General features: G+C 36.3%; 1 protein-coding gene across 4 annotated transcripts in view; it reads right to left on the bottom strand.

The window, feature by feature from the left end:
• GRIA4 (glutamate ionotropic receptor AMPA type subunit 4) overlaps positions 1-21785 on the bottom strand; it is a 206903-nt gene that overhangs the window by 40544 nt on the left and 144574 nt on the right. For 3 of the 4 annotated variants that reach the window (XM_079314905.1, XM_079314904.1, XM_079314906.1), the window contains exons 9-13: positions 21624-21734; positions 14024-14230; positions 7760-8130; positions 6153-6351; positions 1885-2132 (exon numbers count right to left, since the gene is read on the bottom strand). In XM_079314905.1, coding sequence (XP_079171031.1) covers positions 1885-2132; positions 6153-6351; positions 7760-8130; positions 14024-14230; positions 21624-21734 — 1136 coding nt within the window. Of the gene's footprint in view, positions 1-1884; positions 2133-6152; positions 6352-7759; positions 8131-14023; positions 14231-17340; positions 20333-21623; positions 21735-21785 lie in introns of those variants that run through there. The other variant, XM_079314907.1, reaches the window with a different exon arrangement.

The raw sequence follows: 21785 nt of genomic DNA, 5'->3' as shown, positions 1-21785 counted from the left end.
CTAGGCCCTCTTGCTTCTAACTGCTTTATGTCTCATCCCCATCACACCTAGGTATTTTTGTGTAGCCAACTGAACAAACCTAAAATAAGCCCAAATTTGACACAAATCAACTTCCACAGACTATCAGTGTTCATTATAACAGGCTGTCTCTTGTTGGTATTGAATACCCTGCAGAAAAAAGGGAAAGGGACTAAAGAACACCATCATGCACTCTTAAAGCAAAGAGCCCACTGCTGCCCACATATATGACAGCAGCCAAAGTACTCCTAAAATGTATGCCCTAGCTTTGGCTCAGGGAAGCATGACTGTCAGCAATGGGCTTCCTTACAACTTTAAACTGCCTACCACTCAAAAGTTGACTGAAACACTGAGAAGGAGAGATCAGTCTATCAGAAACATAAAATAAAAAAAATGTTTTGAGAATATATCCAGATAATAGATCAGCCTCTCTTATTAGTGCTGCCTTCTACCTTTAATTTCTCTATGAGTTCTGGACGTGTTTTTCTATAGAATTAACATTTTAATTGTCATTTTTCCTGTCTCACCTCCTTAATGTTCTCTTACTACTTTATTCAGCAGTGAAGGTGGAAATTTTTAAATCTGAGTTGTACTGAAAGTTAAGGACCAAAAATTCGTATTCAGTCACTGAAATAACTGGCCTCATTTTCCCCCTGCACATACAAATCTTCTTTTGCTGTGGATGGAGATGATTCTAATGATACTCCTTTCACCAACCTGAATACAGTTACAGCTACTGATATTTGTGGCATTGTGTACAGGTTAAACTGATGAGTTATGAGTGAGTCTAGTTATCTGCATAGTGATAATGATGTCTCCTCTGCACTAACAGATGTAGCTCCTTAGTTATTTAGTCCACAGATATATAGCTCCATCTGCACTTGCAACTCTTGCCTTACACCTACTTCCTCCCCTTTGTTTCACATGGTAATCCCTTATCATGAGCACAAATATGAGAAATGGGGTGCAGAGCACTCTGCAGAGCATTCCCTTTCCCACACCCCTGTGCACCTTATCACTGTCAAACTCCACAGGCCATACTCCCTCAACTGCTAGTTGCTCTTCTTTTGAAGAAAATTGGCAAATCTGTGCTGGAAGATGCAAGTTTTGTTTGCCTTAAACATTAAAGAAACAGAATGGTAAATACAATTTTCACACAAAGCTGGTACCTTGACTTGTGTGCCCTGACAATTTAAATGAAATGCAAATGATGTTCTGCCTGTGACTCAAAACCTCTCATACTTTACTAAATGCGCCTGATACCATGATAAAGAAAATATTGGTGAGTTTGAAGGCAGTACTGAAATGCATAATGCTAGAAACACAAACATTTTTTTCTAAATAAGAAGGTGCTTTAATAAAAAAGTACTTTAATGAAGTTGCTTTAATAAAGGACTAATTACTCCAAGTGATGACATTTGAAAAAAGACGTTGCAAGCAGCTTCTTACTCAGAAATTAGTAGCTGAGATCAATAAACAGAACATAAAATGTAGGCATATTATTGATGCAGATACTGATGTAGATAATGTAAGCATAATACTGCTATAAAAGTTTGAATTCCATGAAAAAAGATGATGAAATAGAATAACCAATGTTAATTCTATTGAGGCTGACTTCAAGTAGCTAGTGTTCAACCAGTTTGGTTTTTATATGGCCTTGAAACATATGCCAATTATAGCTGCTAAATCCATATTGCAATTATAAATGGTTACCTTTGTTGATCAAAAAAAAAAGAAAATGAAATGGAAGAAAATAAAAATAACATACCATGTTCACACACAAAACAAAAAGAGCTATATCAGGGACATCAGGGAAGGTGGAATACTATAACAACACATTTTATATTGTTATACTATTCCACCCACCTTAATGGAGAACCCTTCGGTGTGGCTACGCCGTAGCCCTTGGAATCCAGATTTCCTCCCACTTTCATGGTGTCACAAGGCTTTCGCTGCTCAATGTACTCATTCATGGTGGACTCCAGCAGGAAGGCAAACTTGCCCTTGGATTTGCGGACACGAGCTACTCCCTCTGCAGTAGTCCTAGTGAACACTGATGGCTCAGCTGATTTCATGTAGGTCCACATCTTTTCATACACTGCTATTTTTGATCTCTGGAGATAATAAAAAACAAGTTAGAACAAAAGAATGTTGCAACGTTTCAGAATGGCACTGCTCAAACAAAATCAATCATACTTAATTTTTCAGACATCGGAGGTTGGGAAAATCTTGGAGAAGGGTTTCATTTGAATTCCGTTATTTTAAAAGAGACAAGAAATACAAGTATCAATACTACAATAGCAAATACTATTTTTAAGTTTGGCTACCTTCTAGCAGTCAAAAAAGAAGGTAAAGTGTGTTTAGAGAATGATATATGAAATAGATGTCCACAATAAGCCTGTACTCTTAAAAGAAACAGTAAAATAATCTCCCCATAAATACTCAGCTGAATCTTAAAGCATTTCTCTAATACCCACTTCTTACACCATCAAAACCACAATAGCTTAAGTAAGATTTCTGCATTCATAATTCAGAGTCCAGGACTGACCTGATTTATATTCAGAAATGCTATACAATATTTGAAGACATGGTTCACAATAAAGGATGGAAACAGCAAGCTGGACCAAATATTAAAGGAAGTAAAATGCCATAAGCATCTTTCTTAAAGAATTAGGTGTGATTTTAGAGCTGCAGTATCAGTGGATTTATTTTAAGGACTCTGATCCTGCCAATAACTGAGTAAGAAATGTGCTCTCTCAAAGAATGCACAAGAATTCATGGCTTAGAGTGCATTAGTAAATACTTAAGCAAAAATAAAACTTCTTCATAAAATAATTAAAGCAAATAAAAATTTTCACTAAAAGAAAGGAAGGAAATACTGTCAGGCTGAGTAGTTTCCAGTGCTCATTAGATTCACTCAACAACTCCTTTGCTTCCTCCAGCACTGGGAATACATACATGCAAACCAGCAGTGTGTCAGCTGAACACTACACACAGTTTTTATAATAACAGATGGTACTTGTCTTCCCCTATGTTTGCTGTAAAAAGGACCTTTTAACCTAATGCTCAAGTCAGCTTTTATTTGAGTCAAGAGGAGTTTGTAACTAAGCAAGATTTGGTCTATGAGCCCCTTCCTACACTGTGCTGAGCACTCCAGGAAAATATTCATTATCATAAAGCCCCGAAACAAAGGGCCTTAGATTATTTAAACAAATACCAAATCCTATTATCTTAGTATTATATAAATAAAAAATGGCTTTAAGAAGCCTGGAACTGAGTCTTTTTATATGTGAGAATAAGTTCCCTGAAGCACTTCATTTTACCAATTACTGAATGACTGTGCTATTACTTAGAAAATAATTTGTTAGGGACCTAGGTCTATCCTGAAAATAAGTGGCATTTAACTAAAAATGCTCAATAAAAGTGCCATATAGCAGAACATCATAAATTATGCTTTCCTATTTTAGTTTGTCTGTATGCATAATTTTATCTTTCTGTGAAAGATAATAATATTTGAATCAACAACAGCTGTGTATGTCCATAATTATATCCTGACTTGTCACCCTTTCTTTTGACTGTAGTCACAGCTATTTTACATTTACATAATAGTGACTGGAAGCAGAGCATAAACTAAGCCACCAATGCATTCTTTCTGCTTTACACTGATGTAATTTCATGGATTTAAATTTACAGAAAGAAAAAAAATAGAAGAGAGTAGTAATAAATCAGTCATAATTTCAAAAGTATTTTATTGCCTTTTCCTGCCTTCACTTTCAAACATTTTTCTCATCTTAACATCCATTACATCTAATTCGTTATAAAGTAACCATATAATAGGTCACTTTCATATAAAACTTTATGCAGCACATAAAACAGCTTGATTAGTAACAGGAAACACTGCCCTAAATTGAAAAAACTTGCATTCAAATTTACTTTTTTCAGAGTCTAGTCTCCTTTGCCTATGAAAATAGAAAAAGAAATGTAAAGTCTAACAAGGTATCTGCTCTTTAAGAACACTTTCTCCTCCCAAACTTTCATTTGTTTACATTCAATTTCTACATGTCAACTCAGAGTGAAAATTGAAGAGTGAACTAACAAATATTTTTTATTATCATACGAAGAAACATTCAAGCCAAGCTGGGATAATTTTCATTTTGGGCTTTTCTGAGAAGAACTGCTAAAACTAACTTTTTTCCCTCTTGAGCAGTCTGCCTGGAAAATACAACTCATCTAAACCAGAAAATAGGAATATATAAGATCTAACAGTATCAAAGTTCCTCTTTTTTTTATGTTGGCTTAAAAAAATTATTTTCTCTTTTCTGCTTTCAATCCAGATTTAAAACAGGCTGAAGAGGTGTTTAGAGTTTCTGACATTTTGATCAGAAATGACAAAATGATGGGAAAATGTCCTGAAGGCTCATCTTCAGCCAGATAATCACCACTGACACAAAAGTTAGACATGGTTCTAATACTAAAAAGTGAATTGCTTTCAAATACACAAAATGATAGACTTGGACACAAGTCTTATTGTACTATTGTTTCAGGCTAGCTCTTAATTTATGCATGATGAAAACAGCTTTTGTATAAATATTGTCTGCCAATATTTTATCTTTATCCCTGTTTTGTGAGAAATACTTTTAGAAATAGCACGTAAAGTATCATTAATAATCACTATACTGTGAGAGAGATTAGAAATAATTTGAAAGCAAGTGTACCATTTTAAAGAAAGTGATCAACACAGTTCAAATCTTCATTAAGATTCAAATTTTGCACATGTAATTCAGCATTTATAGTTAATTTAAATGTTTTCCACTGTATTTTGAAAGAAAAATTAAAGAGAGCAACATTGATTTTTCTTCTTTTTTCTCTTCACACTTTAAGGTTGAAGTGAAAGATGGGCTATCGCCACAGATATCATAACTTCGTTATAGTGGCTTCTCTTTAAAATGAGAACTTGCATAAAATATTGAAAAAGTTTCTGTATTTACAGGATGATTTAAAAGAACCACAAAATTTTTGTGACCAATGTTGTTTCTACATCATACATCTTATCTCATTACTTCAATAAAATAGTTGCCTTGTGCAAGTACTTTGAAACTCTTAAGAAAACAATTCCAGTCCTTCATTGCCTACTCTTTCTTTGGGAATTATTTTTTTTTTTTAATTGCACTGAAAATTTTGTTAATGATTTAGTGAGTTCAGTTTGGCCAAATTTAAAACAGTGCAGGTGCATGTGAGTACCTAGCAAAGAACTCCTTTCAATTAGTCAATTAGAAGAAATTTTCATTCCATCTTCTTGACTTCTAAAAATATCTTAATTGCCACATTTCAGATAAATAATGACCTAATTAGCTGTGCAATTTTCAAGGAAGGGCTACCGGCTCACAGCATTTATTCAGAACTATGTTCAAACACTAAACTCACTTTGGTCAGCTGAGCTTAACTTTCATCTGCTGGATACATGAAATAAAGCAGGAAGGACTGTTTATTATGTACTGCTTGTGATGTCCAAGCTCCCTGCTTTCCAGCTGGCAAATGATGGGGATTACATACCAACCACACTAATGCAGGAAAGCAAATGAAAATGAAGTAATCAATAGAGACAGCACAGGCATATGAATGGCTATTTAGGCTATTTCCTGATGCTCCAACCACATCCCCTCGAGTTAAATTTTCTCTTTATTATCCATCTGAAAGTCAGCAATTAAAAAACCCATTTCCTGCCCACCTGCCAAGACCCTAAAGCAAAATGCACACAGCCAAATCCATAGGCAGAAACAAAACCTGCAAGACTCATGTTGCCATCATAGGCTTTCAATGCTGCACATCACTTCAGCACTGTAGCTTCACACAAATCAATAATGCAATGCTGCTTTAATTATCACTGGCTTCAGTATCCCCCCTGGCATCTCTTTTACATCTCTTTTTTTTTGGCAGAATCAATAAACTTTCCATAGATTAAAAAACTGAAAAATTCAACGAATGGTCTTGTGGGGGTAAAAAAGCAGCTAAAGCACTGCAGGAGTTACAAAACTATACTGCATATAATTGCAAAGTCAGGTTATTTCACATTTCCAAGCATCTTAAAAGAGTGATTGGAAGGAATGGCTGCTCTAATGGACGTGCCAACTTACTCTGAAGAACTCTTTGGTTGACCCTGAGTCCAGTGTCCCGTAAGCAATTTCGGTTTGTTTGGCAAGGTCTTCTGCACTCTCTATGGGTGAGACCATTCTCTCAACAGTCAAGAAAGCAGCGAGGTTAGCAGTGTAGGATGAAATAATGATGAGCGTGAAGAACCACCAGACACCTCCGACAATGCGACCTGAGAGGGATCTAAACATGAATAAGATAATGCACATTTTCCTGTCTCCTGAACCACCAAGAGTGAGAGACAGAGAGAGAGGGAAGGCACCATTATTGCTGAACATTTGTCATTAACTAGCAACCAATGGGAGGAAGATCATTTGCATTGCAAATATTAATAAATGCTTCTACTCTTGAAACTGAATGTCAACAGTGTAGTCCACAGTATTAATGTGCATCACACATACAGGGAAGCTTAAAACCTCTTCAACAGTAATCTCAGTGTTCCTATTATTTCAGGACATGCCTAAAAATAGGAAAAAAAATTCAAAAATACTGGGTAGGTAATCTCTTTTTGGAGACAAGAGTAAAGCACCATAGCTGAAAAGCAGTAGCTTTCTCAATTTCCTTTAAAAAAAAAAAAAGCAAAAGGCTTGCAGGATGATGCTAGCTCTAGTATTAAAATATTCCTGTCACCCAAACTTCTCAAAAATTACACAATCATTATTAAACATTCACATTTTTCTTTTTTAAGAAGCAATAATTTTTTTATAAAAGAGACATTTCTGTTAAGTAAAAAAATTGTATTTTCCTTTTCAATACTTGCGATTTGATGAGAAGGCTGTTGAGGAGTAATCCACCCTTAATCAGTACCCATTTTATTGCTTCAATAATAGAAGGATTAGGCCTTCTGCTGAACAAAATTTCACTGCAAATGGCTAAAATGAAGCCTTTAATTTTGAAAGATTGGGTCATAATATTTAATTAAAAAATTTAGATACAGGCCACTGCAGTTCCAGAACTTCTTAAAAGGTTGAGAGATTCAGGAGTGCATGTATTAGATGAATCATGTATTAAATAATCATATATTACAGTACTAATAATGTATTATAGGACCCAACATGTCGTAAATCTGAGGCATGTGCTCTGTAAGGCACACCCGAGCAACAGAGCGTGGCTGCTCAGAAACAGACAGTCAAATGCTGTCTCTCACATACAGCAATATTTGTGAAGCAGCACTGTAGAAGTTGAATCAGAAGAGGGACATTCCTTGATGCAAGGCAGATATTCAGCACAACTGTGTGCACTTCATGAGTGCAACACAATGGAATTAATCTAGCAACAACACAGTTCTGAAGTCAATCCAGTGGAATTTCCCCTGTGTGAACCTGCTGTTTCTGAGACATGTTTGTGGTTTATGAACAGTAACATTTGTAAAATAATAGTAATGACTGAAATACAAAGCAGATAATCTGTTGCTCTTACAATGGCTATTAAAAAAAAAAAAAGAAACAAAAAAAAAAAAAAACCCGAAAAAAAAAAAAAGAAAACTTCCTGAAGAATGAACTTCAAAACACTGCCAGGAAAATTAATGAAGAAATATTTTATGCTTCAGTGTTGAGGATAAAATGCAAATGTAAAAAGATTTGACACAAACCTTGGGGAAATATCACATCCTTGTTGCATAAAGGCACCCAGGGAAAACCAGAGGCTGTTGAATATGCCAAACTCATTGGGAGGCTGGTCACTGGGTCCTTCTTTCCCATCCTCTGGTTCTTCTGTGTGCCACTCATATGGACTAAACCTGCTAACTAGGAACAGGACCACACTGACACCAATGTAGGCAAAGACTATGCACATCCAGATCTCATACGCCAAAGGGTCCAAGAAGGAAAACACTCCTGGTTTAGATTTCTGGGGCTTTTTGATCATAATGGATATCCCCAAACTCATAAAAGGTTTAGAAAAATCAATGACCTCTTCTCGTACCAAAGTGATGGTCAGAGGCGCAACAGCAATCTCTGCTTTCTATAAAGAAAAAAGAAATATAGATGTATAGATTAATTGATGTGTGCTTATACACTCAGCTAAAACAGCTACTTCCAAAGGTATCTTATTAACATCAGGACACTGTGGCTTAAATGCTCTTTGTAGCAATTTTCTCTTTCTTTTTATCACACTCTGCATTTACTCAATATGCTTTCAGTAAAACATACCCATTGCAGGTTTTTAGTTTACAGAATTATGCAAATACTTAATTTTTCTGCTAAGGAGAAGATTCTTAAATCTCATAGAGGTAAGCAGCAGTGTAGGATGATAATTTTAGGCATTAATTTAGATTTAAAAAAAGGAATTCAAGGGAAAATGGAAAACTAAAATGACCCTGTTGTCACTGAACATATAGAGATGTTTTTAAGACTCCAGACACAATAATTAATCATCATATTTTGGGAAGACATAATAAAATTTTGAGGTAAAGCAGTTCATAGACTCAAGAAAGCTCCAAATGTCATGAAGCTACAAACTGTTGCTGTGATTCCACCAAACTGCAGAGAGTTGTCTCAAGGGAAATAAAGTTCAATAGGACTGAATTAGGTTTTAAACAGCAAAAACCAGCAAGTATACAGGAAATAGGTGTGCAAAATCATGTGATAAAAGGATAAAATGTGTGCTGAATCCATTCCCACTAGTGTCAGGAACATTTTTAAACGTGTCTAAATGTATTTTGGATGAAGATGCCAGTCTTGAATGAATCATTATTGATGGAGGTGATGATGGCTGCTAACAATGATGTCTGTATGAACTATAAAATACTGGAGCTAAGCTAATGGATCGTTTTTCTCATTAGGGACACCACATTACATTAAGGTCTGCTCCTTAGGCCTAGCCTTGCCTTTCACACTAAAGCTGTCATTAGAGCAGTGCTTCAGATGGGAATTGTATGGGAACCTGGGGATGCACCTCTGAGAAGGGAACAGATGCAAGAGCTGCTGAAACCTTTCTCCTGTTCATCATCATGGTGCTGTGTCTAGAGCACAGCCCATGCTCTGTGACCAGTGTGAACTTCTACACATATATTCTATAGCTCATGGAGACTTTTTGTCATCTTACAACTTTGAAACAGGTATATGCATTTAAAATAATTTGTAGTTTTTATTTTCTATGCTAATTCCTATGGAGTCATATATGTTTTATGGAATTTAATTTTAAACCAATATTGTGTAGTTAAAAATTAAACCTGCTTTGGCAGCTTTGCAATTGCAAATAATTCAAAAGAACTGATTCATTGCAGTGCAATGGCCCATAAATGCACATTTGTATTAAGATGGCTGTATATTAATCATCAGATTATACCTGTCATTCTGAAACAGTTGTGATGCAAACACTTTCCAAATTTTATATAAAGATATCACATTTCAAGCAATGCATCTGAAATAATAATTTTGCAAAGGTATCAGAAATTACCTCTGGTGCTAATGTCTCAGGTAAATGTTATGATAACACTGCCAATTCTCTGAATTTTAATTTACATTTTGTTATACAAGACACTTTAAAAAAATTGGCTTCCTAATCCCTTGTGACTACCTAAGTCAGGCTGAAACAGATCTTTTATGAAAACAGCTATTTTACGAGGTAGGGTAACATGTCTAAAATATATTTTTAAGTAGCCTGAAAATTATAAAGTAAACTTAGTTTCTGTAGTCTAAAGACTGTAGGATTGTTTGAGCTACCTGCAAATTTTTGTTTTTCATCTCACTCATAAGTAGCTTTTCTCCAGAAGAATGGTTTCCTTCAAATTTCTAAATTTTGATTACTGAGAATGCCTAATGTGGAGTCTTTTAATTAAGTGAGACTCATGGCAACTGTGATCTCTTCCTGCCAATCTTCTCTGTGTTTGTCACATAGTGGTATCTTCATTAATGCAGTGTAAATGATAAACCTGGTCACTGGTCTTCAAGGGTGTTGGCTAACAGGTTTTTTGTGTGTCTGCAGATTTCTGATGGAGTTAAAACACAGATCCCCTGGGGCTGTTAGTTTTCTCAGTGTGAACTGGAAAAGTGACACTGCCATTTTAGCGTGAATTGAGATTTTAAATACCTACTTAGCACATTGTGTATTATATGTGAAGCGCTGGAGGGGATTTATCTTACCAAATTTAAATTCCCAATTAGGGTATGCAGAACCTGAGCAACATTAGAACTAGCTGCCTACAGTACTTGAAGGAGTTAAAGAGGAGAAATAGGAACTTAACCCATTTTTTTACTATAGTGATCTAGTATCAGATAATTCATAATCTAGATAAATCCATTTCATGCCAGCAAATCAAAAGGGAAAATATATAGCTAGGTCATAATTAAATACCAAAAATTTGGAGAAACTACAGCCCCCAGACTAATCATATTATTATTTTTGCAAGTCTATTGTGTGCCATGTAAAGCCTACATAAACTCTTCATTGCAAAAGCTAAATAATGAAAATAGCTGTGCATGATAATTATCACCATTTGTGCTTTGCCCGTTTAATGTACACCATATAATTACAGATTGAAATGATTAACAATATAACTATGGTGCAAAAACAATTAATGGTTTTGTTGCCAGTGAAATCTGTTTTGACAAAGACTAATGATACTTCACAGTTAAATCAACTGCATCTTTAACAGCATTTCAACCAGGGCTCCACCATTACCAAGTACAGATGCATTCTGGATCCTTCCAATATTATACAATGAGACAAGATTGATTCTGATGGTGAAAGACATTTTCTTTTCCAGAATATATAATTATTATATCCTTGTGAATAAAATATATGCTTGGTACAAGTATTGTAAAGGTAGTAAAGCTACCCGAGAAAAATCATGCAGGAAGTGATTTTAATCTCAGAAGCTCATGGCTTCTGGGATTTCAAGCAGAATTGAGTTGTGACCTTTTGTGTTAAGCAGTGAAAGAAAAGTGTTCTGTGTCAGGAGAATGAATATTTAATTGGAGCTGTCTGCTAGTGAATTTGGAAACACCTGTTACATGTGCTTAATGGCATTTCATCCCCAGCCAGAATTTCTTCTGTGAGCTAGATATCAAGGCAAATAGAACCTACAGGGAGTACTGCTTGCATTTGGGTATGTCAGGGACAAATGACCAAGATTTTCAGGTAGTTTTTAATAATGTGCTAAAAACAAAACAGGAAAAAAAAAAAAAAAACAGGAAAATAACCATCCCCACCATGACATTCTGTACAATCTTAGCAAAACTGTAGTCCACATCATTTTTATATGATGTTTCCTCTGGGACATGGTGGAAAAATCAACCACGGAGTTGAGGAAATGACTAAGCTACTCTACACTCTACACACCTGAGTGTCCTGGTGCCAGAATAACCTCTGGTGCACACAGGTCTTAAGGGAACATGGGATAAAATTTTCACTTGTCCATTCTCAGTAATATGGAGAGAGCTAAGGGGCATTGGGGTGTTAGGGCAAAAGAAGAGAGCAGAGGAACTTTTTATGTTGTACAAAAACTGTTCAATCTTACTGGCCATAGCAAAACTGTCTGTCAATCCATTAACGTGGTTGGGAATTAAAAGCTGCAAAATGTTTCCCAAACAGATCATTTGGTCAACTTGCTAATTCAGTTGCAAATTCTTTCCCAGTTCTGGCTGCAGATAAAAAGACTTATTGAAACACAGCCAAATACTCAGACTACTTATGTTCATGATTAGGGGATCTATCAGAGAAGATGAGCACACTCTTCTAGCAGAGCTTTGCAGCAGAGTCCCTGGCTCACTGGTTTTTCTGCTTTATGTGGAATAGCCCTGGGAACCTGAAACTCTGTAAATTCTCTGGCAAGGTCTCAAGGAAGTTGCAGGGAGGATGCTGTTGATGGATTTCCTGAGGGAATCTTTAGCAGAAAACTTTGTAAGTAACAGAAAGAGCAATTTCCTCTAAAGCTGCACCTGTAAAAGTCCATTAGGCACTCCTGGGGTGGCTCCTGGCCTCTCAACCCGCCTGGCCGCACTCAGGCTGCTTCTGGGGAAAGGTCTCTGCTCAATCCCAGCCTCCAGCTGGGTTCAGGAGCTGTTCTGGACAGTAACTATGGGCCAGAAATATACCAGAGACCATTCTTACAATTATTAATCAGGAGAATTCCGAATTGCCACTGAACACCAGGGTGGATATGATCTCAGGGTGCCTTATGGCAGTGGGGCCAGTGGGGCAGCAGCTGGCTTCAGTAAAAAAACAGCTGCAGCAGCTCTGCTGCAGCTCATTCCCAGAATTACAGACACTGCAGCCATCCTAAACAGATAACAGCTGGAAAGAGCCTCCTCCTCACTCTTTTCCATTATGAAAATGAAGCGTTGCCCTTGTATTCTGGGCTGGCCTTCCTCATGCAGGTAATCTGCAACAGGTTCCTCATGCCTGTGAACTTTACTGCTTTCTGCTCTGTTAAAAGCTGTAGGTGCTGACACATCTGTGTGAGCTTCCTTACAACACCTTTTATGTCAGTCTAGTACTAGGACAGCTTGGGTTTGATGAGCTAATTTTTTTAAGACTAAGCAAGGAAAAAAAGATACCCCAAACAAACAGAAAATGAAAGTGTAATATCAAGTTTCCTCTATAATTTTCAACTAGATGATCGGCTACTGAAACTGTGCATCTGAGCAGAAGAGTTTCTCATAAATAATAACATTTCTTGGATTATTGAAAAAGCATTCTAGTATGAAACAGTGCTTGGCCATTGATGTCCATGAGTTGGCTACTGCAATTAAAAGCCAGAGAAGTAGTAACCTCTATATGTGAAAAAATAAGTCTGAAAAATCTTTATCTTCTAATATCCTAAGTGTTGACCTGTTTTCAAGCCACTGAAGTAGATATACATGCTTGGTGACATTCAGTGTTTCTACTCCTTAAAAACAAAATTGAGGTTGGTTTCTTCAGCTGTGCTAAACTGACAGAAGGGAATGAGATGGAGCTGCTACAAAAACCACGAGGCCTTTGCAACATATGGCCCAAACTGTCAATGGAATTGTGTAAAATGCAATTGGGGATGGATCAGCTGGGATGCAGGAATTGTTTTATGGGGAGGTTGAGGCATGTTATGAGTTCATGGGTGGAAATATTCACATCTGAGTTGTTTGAGGATTATTGTTTTTTATTATTCCATCACGGAAATTAAAAGTTTCTCTAAGAATTCTGAACTGTTCTCAGTGCAGATACCAGCAACTGCAGTCACCAGGAAGCTCAGCTCTAAGTTTTGATACTTTTGGTAACACTGGATATTGCAAATAATTTTTTAGATTAATTTGAGATATTTTCTTTAAATATTGGAACTTTATGTGTCAACAGAATTGGTAATTATGATGGTATTCTGAAGAATCCTTCTCCAGAACACTCTATAACATAATGTTCTCAGTTGTTAAACTTACCAGATTTGCTCTTAAATTTTATTGATGGTCATCTTAAAAGCCTGTCTTCATTGTGAATTGCTTAATTATGTACTTGTCTGTAGTGGTTTATTACCTATGTTTAATATATATGATGGTGGATTTTTCGTTTCTCAAACTAGACCAAGAATCCAACCTTTTTAAAAAGATCTGTCCACCATTCAATGAAAATGAATTAATGAGTGAAATTCTTCCCAACCAAATTTTACAGTGTGTCAGGAATAGATGATCTCTAACATTAATGAATTTTAAAGGGATATACAAACTATGGATTTTCTAATGTTTCAAGGTACTAGTTGAATAAATAGTAGAACTTGCATGAAACTATTAAATTTTATCTTAAAAATAAGTGAAAACACACAGATCTGAAACAAGATTCTGTTTCTTTTCTGTGACCCCAAGTTAAATAAAATGCACATACACTTCCTATTTTATGACTTATACTATGATAAATTAAATCCTGCTTCAAAAATTGGTATGCTTACCCCATAAACAAGTTCTCCCACCATCCCATTCCAGATTTTTGTCTCTGGATCCCTTGCTCCATATTTTCCATCAGGAACAATGGCAATTTTGTACTTGATACCAATATGTTTTGCAATTTCTGATGCCAGATCTACACAGTATCCTTCAAACTTGTCATTCCCTTCAAACGTATCATGGTTTTTCTTGAACATAACATATGGGGCTTCCTATAATGAAAGAAGTAGAACTGTAAAGGAGAAGTGTACCAAATATAGTCTGAAAAAAAACCAAACATGTCATGAACTGACTGAACAACACACACTTTATAAAAAGTTCATGGACAATATTAGCACGTTTAAATTAAAATGTATGAACAGAAATCCTTCAAGGTATACTCTTTACACTAATTTAGATTATACATTTCACAAGAATTATCAACCTTACTTTGTTTTAAATGGAAGACCTTAGTGGAGAATATGCTAAATTTAAAGCATGAATAGAGGTTGGGCCTATACAGTGCAAAGGGCTGTGAAATCATGAAAGTACAGTGTAGACTTCTGACCTCAGTGAGTAAGCATATCCTCCAACACAGTGGGGTTACTGCCTATGCCATTTCAGATGCAGAGATTTCCTTTCTTGAGGTTTAGACTGAATAGTTCCTAAGAGGCTACATACATTTTCGTGAGAACATAGAAATACATTCCCAGGGAAATATGCATCTTCCTTTTAAAATAAACAGTGCAGATTCTGCAAGGTTGTTTAGGATGAACTTCAGTGATATGCACGGACAAGAATGGTATTAAGTTGACAGTGACTTTGCATGTTGTATGAAAAAGAAGTACCAAATATTTTGGGACAGAGGGTGCCATTGAAAACAAGTAAAACCTGTCTTGAAGAGTGGATCTTGCATTCCCTATATAAACCATCCTATCACAATAGTGAACATTATTCGACTGGGAAGACCAAGGTCATTTTTATTTTTAGCTCTATGTGAATTCAGACTTTAGAAATTATCAAGTAAAACTATACTTTCTGATGGTATTTTAAATCACTTCACATAATTCATATTCAAAGCCAGTTCCAGATGAAATATTTGTCTAATATAAAGGGTGACTTAGGTCACCCTTTCTTTGAATTTACATCACAAAATACTGGCAACCTAAGTTTTCTCTGTGCTATCCCTTGCAAATGTTGGTCTTTTGACACTAACCTTGGTAGTACTCTGCCCTATATACGTTTTTCTTACAGATATAATTAGTACAAAAATAAAAATAAATTTAAACATGTAGTGCAGCAATGCCTGCTTCACTGAAACAACAAGAACATAATCTGCAAGCAACAAAAATTTTGTAACCTGTAACAATTTTGTAGACACCTGTATTAGGTGTCTAACAAGGGAGGATAGGTGGTATTGCATGAGTGCAGTGCAATGCTTTTGCCTGTATAGAGAGTGAATCTTCTAAGGAAAACTGCTGAGTATCAGCCTGCACCTTTTCTTGCATTCCTATCCCTACTTAAATCACCTTGATCTTAACCATTGGTCTTCTAGAGGGAGAAAAGGAGGGAGATCTTGAGCTCTGCAGTAGTTCTTGATTTGCAGAAGTATTTTGGCCACATATATAACATGTTCCTCCTTCACAAAGGCTTTGTGTTTGCATGAGAGGAAGAGCCAAAATCTGTGTCTTGCCTTGTATGGTATTGCACACAAAAAGGTTTAAATTAAACAGAGGTGAAAAATGCTCTGTCCTGTCTGTGATTTAGCCAACTGCTTGCTAGAAGTGCAGCCAAGTCTGCCCACTGTCCATTTGTGAACTCTCCTTAAAAGCTTCAGCTGCATTGCTTGCTGCATCTCAAAAGCAATTTTGCTTTCCAACAACCAGAGTCAATGATTTCCAACTATTCTGATTCAGCCATAAGGCATGCAACTAGAGACACACCATGAGATCATTCTGGTGGTGGACTCAAGACAGGCACAGAGCATGCTAGATCAGCTTGCTCCTTCTTCCAAAACCCAACATTTTCTTCTGCCTGCACCTCACCACTGGCAGGGCTGCTTCAAAAAAAGCATTTTAAAAGTTTCTGCACAGCAAAGCCAAGTGACAGATGCCTCATATTTTCTGTTCAAAGTTAAGTGAACTTCAGCCCTCCTACCCAGGAGTTCTGTGAGGAAACACTGAGAAGGGAAGTGGGGTGGCCCAACAGTGCCCTTGGTAGCCACAAGCAGAGGTCATCCCATCCAGTGGAGTGACCACCAAGATCTGACAGGGATCTGCTGGGTACTTGGAGGAACCACATTGGTTCTTCTTCCCATTCACCTCCCTTTCTTACACTGATCTCACTGATTTAGACCAAAATACAACAGGGAACATTTTTTGTTTTGGTAATGCAATTACCTTATAGAATTAGGTAGCATGCCTTGCTGTGACTGCTTTCAAAGAAGCAGCAACTGAGTATAATCTGCTAGTGTGAAATGGTACAATTAAAGATAACAGCAACACCTACTACCATTTGCTTACCATGTTGATCTTTCCCTCCTAACCTATTTTATACCTGTTTAATTGTTGTCCCTACTTTACCTGCCAAATAATCAGATATCTATTTTCAAGGTAGAATTTGATGGAGGAATGTGTGTGGGACTGCATATGAGTTTCTGGTAAAGGCTGCTTCTAGAAAAAAGGAAATCAAATAGTAGCCCTAGTTTTAAATCTTGTCCATTTCAGACTTTGAGGGTGTTTCAAATTGATGAGGTTTTCAGTTGTTATAATAAAAAGACACTGAAAGGCAAGTTTTACTGGTTTGCTAGCAAGTAACTCTCACAGATGAACTTTCAAGGACACACTGTGAAGTCATGAAATACCTGAACTGATCAATAGCATGTACTTAGCCATATTTTGATAGTCTTTTCAATGTGTGGCACTGAAAAGTACCTTTTTGTTCTGTATAATCATTGCAATAGCATTTTTGAAGTCAGTAGTGATGTTAAGTGTAATCATGGCAGTCTAAAAGTGCGAGATGCAAGTTGTCTGTGGAGAGGTAATATCTTCTATTAAATCAGCTGAAATAGCTGAAAACACAGACCTACTTTTTCATCATTTCCAGGTGTAACATCTTGTCTAATAGAAAGGTTATCTCTCCCCACCATCTTTGTGCTTGCTATATTTTTGGACTATTCACTTTTAACCTACTGATACAAAAGACATGTCTGACTTACTGCTGAATGATGTTTAACATTGCAATGTTTGCAAGATTTCAGCTGCTTAAAGAGCATTCTATGGGGCAGTGAATCAAGGAAAAGTCCACATTGAAATGATCAATGACTAGCACGGAACAGATATTTGAAATGGTGCAAGCTTTACTTATATAATTCACAATTTCATAACAATACTTAACATTTGCAAATACAAGTTGATGTCTGCAACAATTACCTTTATAGATGTAAACAAATCATTCCACCACATTGCCACAAATTCATGTGTACAGTTAAATGCTCACAACTGATGATTCATACTATAAGGGAAGTCAGACAAAGTAACTAACCCAAATAACAAACAGATCTAAACTTGGTTTTCCTATTCTAAAGTGGATTTCAAAATATTCACCATTGTAAAAATAATTTGTAAAAGTGACAATTATCTGTGCAAGGAAATTTCTGATTTTTAGAATGTGTGGGACACATTATCACACTTTATTCTGAAAGAAACTTCTATAAATGTCAATGGAAGGTTTTTTTGGTGACTTTTATTTTTTTTTTTTCTGAATAAAGTGTCCAGGATTCGGTTTGAAGTCTTTATTATTTTCATGCAACAAACTTCATTTTTTTCCTCCAGACTACTGAATAATTTAATTAATAAAGTTTCTAATGAAAAAATATTTTTCTATTATGTGAAAAAAGGCCATAATTAGAATTTCTGAGGTAAGACTCCATCAAGAGTACATCAGTCAAAACAGTGATGGTGCTTGTCAGTCACCTAATGGAAGTTGCCTATCATCTTAGATGCCCTAAGGTGACCCCACAATGATCTTCTGCAGGTGTTTTGTGCTTGCCCTTCACAGGTAGGACTGATACCCTCAGTATAAGGCATCCATCTATGGGCCACTGAACCCTTTGTGGACTTACAAACTTGGGTCAAAACTTACCCCACATGCCTGAAAAAGTACATACACCAGAGGGAGAGGTCACATATACAGCATGAGGCAGGCAAGGGTCACATGCCAGTGTAAGAAATGGGGGACAGGCTGTATATCCTAGAGCATCTTAAATGTCACTGAATGCAGTTGAATCAATACCCTTTGTAAAGCCATCCACATCTAGGTGACTTGATTATGAACTAGATCCTGCCCTTGAAACTTTATCTGCCAACACCAAGGATATCTCATTAAGATATTGAACTGCAAGCCACAGTGCAGATGCAGCTCATCATCAAGCTTTGGTTTTAAAGGAATGTTATGATTTTTAAGTTTTGCAGTCTCAGAGTTAAGTACAGAGTTGGCTGTACTGTGAAATGTACTGGAGAGTTTGGATTAGTCTTCTGAGCCTGCTTCCCTAAACTCTTCCTCAACAACTTGTGACCATATTTCTGAACCTGCTAAATCAGAGATGATCATTCTCCCTAGCTAGACAAGTCCCTTGCTTCACCTTAGTGTTAGAGCTGCAAAGAGCAGCCTTCCCCAGTCAAGCAATGAGCCTACTGTGCATTTGGAGGTGTTACCATCCCACCCCAAAGGGAATGCTTCTGCACAGGTAGGAAATCTGTCCTTTCCAGAGTGCAGGAGGCTGTGCATCATGTGAGGTGCAGAAAAGGAACTATAAATGGCAGCTGGTAAAGAACATCAACTGCCCCTGCTGCCTCCTCTCTCTGGGCTGCTACTGCACCACACAGCTAACTGGGGATAGGCTGAGAGCCTAAACCAAATATGTAAAATAACTGCTATGTGCTCTCACTATGTCACAAATGAAAAAAACATTTTGCCTAGTAGAAAATGATGTACTAAGTTCTTTGAGTGCAGAGCTAATTCATTATACTGCAGTTTCTATGCAACAGCCATACAGCCACACTACAGCAAAGTAAGCATAGACACATAAAAGCTGAAGAAACAGAGGACAAATCAACTTGTGCTACTTGGCTTTAGGCCAAAATTAAAGCGAGCCATGCTGAAAACCTGTAAGCTTTTCCTATGCTGCCATGACATCTGCCTTTGAAGACTGAAAAGTCTGACAGCACTGCTTGCAGAAGCTTTTCAGTTTAATGTTTAATGTTCAGTTTAATATGCATGCAACCAAAATTAAATGTGTCATCTACAATGGTTCAACCTCCCCTCAACATGAAGAGGGTAGTGAAGAGGTGAAAAAGTCTCTGTGGCATTTACAACATAACAAAGAAGAGAAAAATAACAGGACTCTGAAAGTTATTCTAGTGAAATATTTCTTTTCTTTGTGTGTGTGTGATCATATGCTTGTAGATGCTAAATGCATTGTTCTAGCAGGCCAATATTAAGAATCATGGCTCTATTCTGCCTTCAGCATCACGTGTGCAGCTCCCAGAGGAGTACATGGGCATGATAAGGCAGAATTCACCATATATTCTTATTCAAACCAAATTCCAATATATTTCTCTTGCACTGTGATTTTGAAACATGGAAAGGGGACAGTTCTGATCAAGAAGCTGTGCTGCTTTCAATTAATTGCATTTATCCAAAAATGACATGCTGCATAAACACAGGGCATGCTTTGGAATATTAATTCAGCTTTTTGGTTTTGCAAATTATCCCACCAGTCCCTTCAATACAGGGGCTGGAAAAGTTCTTTTGAAGTTAACATTTATTATGCACATCAAAATGCTTCAATGCAAACAGGACAGTCAAGATAACACATTTTAAAAGCTTTCTTGCTTTCTTTTTTTTTCCCTTTCTGGTGAACAGAAACCTTTTCTATTACTTTTCATTATTATATTTTACTTGCTTCTCCTAAGCTTGGAGCTATTTATGGAAATTACAGTATTCATGTGTTAGAGCTTCAGTCAAAGGTATCAGGATTGGTTTGAGAGGAAAATTTCGACTGAAAGCTTGTAATTCACATCGTTCTCTTCTCAGCTTGGCAAAGTTGAAGGTTAGCATCATCTGTTCTAGACATTTCAGATTAATCACAGAACTTTTCTTGGTGGTTCAGTGCCTGGTCATCCAGTCAGAGGAACAGTAATCCATATGGAAAAATTAGCTCAATGTTACTAGACTGGTGGTTAATACTTGAGCCTTAGTTAGGAATGTTCGCAGCATCTTGGGACTCTTTTCTTCCTTGATCAATTTCTTAAAATAGGATTCTTCATCAGAGGCTGAAAAGAGGAGGACTGTACTGAAGTATATTTTTTTCCATCATCGAGTCTTTTTTTTTTTTTTTTTACTTTTTTTTTTAGGAAAAAGATACATATATTTAAAATTTCCCATGCAAAAATAAAATTAAAAGTTACACAGTTTGGGTAGGAGTTACATTCTGAATTGCTGTATAGCAGTTTGGTTGTTTTGTATCCTGGAATGATAACCTTCAACAGGAGATTTGTTAAGACATACTTAATGCATAAATGAGGATACACACAGCTGAAAATCTGGTAATTAACTGTATTTTTAGTTAGAAAATGTCTCGATGCTTTCCTTTGGATTACTTTAAACTCTGTATTGAGTTAGAAAAATTATTGCTTAATAACACCCACAGAATATTCCTTCCCATTTGAGATACAGTTTATTGGGTTAACATGTCTTGTCTAAATGAAGCAGGTGAAAAGGGCAGTGAACTGAGATGTAAAATCTTAAAAGCGGTCATGTAAAGGTCACCCTTTGATAAACATCAGCGTTAAAGGGCATGTCTGACTTCAGAGGAAAAAATGTTAAATATTTTGCCTAAAATACAAACTTGTGAGAAACAATTGCTTTGAAAAATTGTGAATTAAGAATGTAAATGAATGAAGCAACTCATTCTCCTTTGCAACGACTGTTTAAAAACTCAATCGTCCTGGAAAATCAAACTCCAAATCTATGTAGATTTTATTAAAATGGAAATTTTACTGCAATGCTTAATAAACACATTAAGAATGCATCTACTAAATTCATGTTTTCATTCACAACTAACAGTAGATAATCCAGTTTGGATTGGCTGACTGAACCATACTACTTAGAATTTTACCTCTTGCTGAAGTCAATTATTGAGTTTATAATTTACCAACAAAAAGGGACAATAGCATTACAATAATCTCATTTTATACCCTCTGCTCTATTCTGTCATTTAAAGGTTTTGGGTTTTTCTTTTCTTCCAGTTTCTTGTGAGTCAAGATTTATCAATTAGAGGTTATAAGAACACTCATATCTATGAGACTTATTTTAGTAAAAAATGGAAAACTCTGAAAAAAAGAAAAAAATGTTCACAGCTCAATTTTTAAAACCCGATTTCAAGTGAATCATTATATTAAATGCATACCAAAAAAATCTGTGCAGACATGACAGTCAATGTAATTAAGATATATGGCTCTCATCCTCCCACTAACCTAGGAACTGGCAGACTAAATTAGATCATAACTAGAAATCAGATTGTGTCACACACCAGTATAAGTATTAAAAAAAGAAACACCTTACCAAAATTGTAGTGACAACTACTGTTCTGTTCTCAATGGCTGCAGTGTCATTTCCAAGTGTAGGTTCATGTTGAATCAAAACTAATTTATCCATGTCATTCCAATAACCAACCTGCAAAACAAAATGTATATAATTTGCAGTAAGGTCTAGATTCTGCATAAC

This window comes from Erithacus rubecula (assembly GCF_903797595.1).
Source record: "Erithacus rubecula genome assembly, chromosome: 1".
In the NCBI taxonomy this organism is placed as follows: Eukaryota; Metazoa; Chordata; class Aves; order Passeriformes; family Muscicapidae; genus Erithacus; species Erithacus rubecula.
Note: the sequence above shows the minus strand (reverse complement) of the source record. Positions and strands in the feature narration are given on the sequence as shown.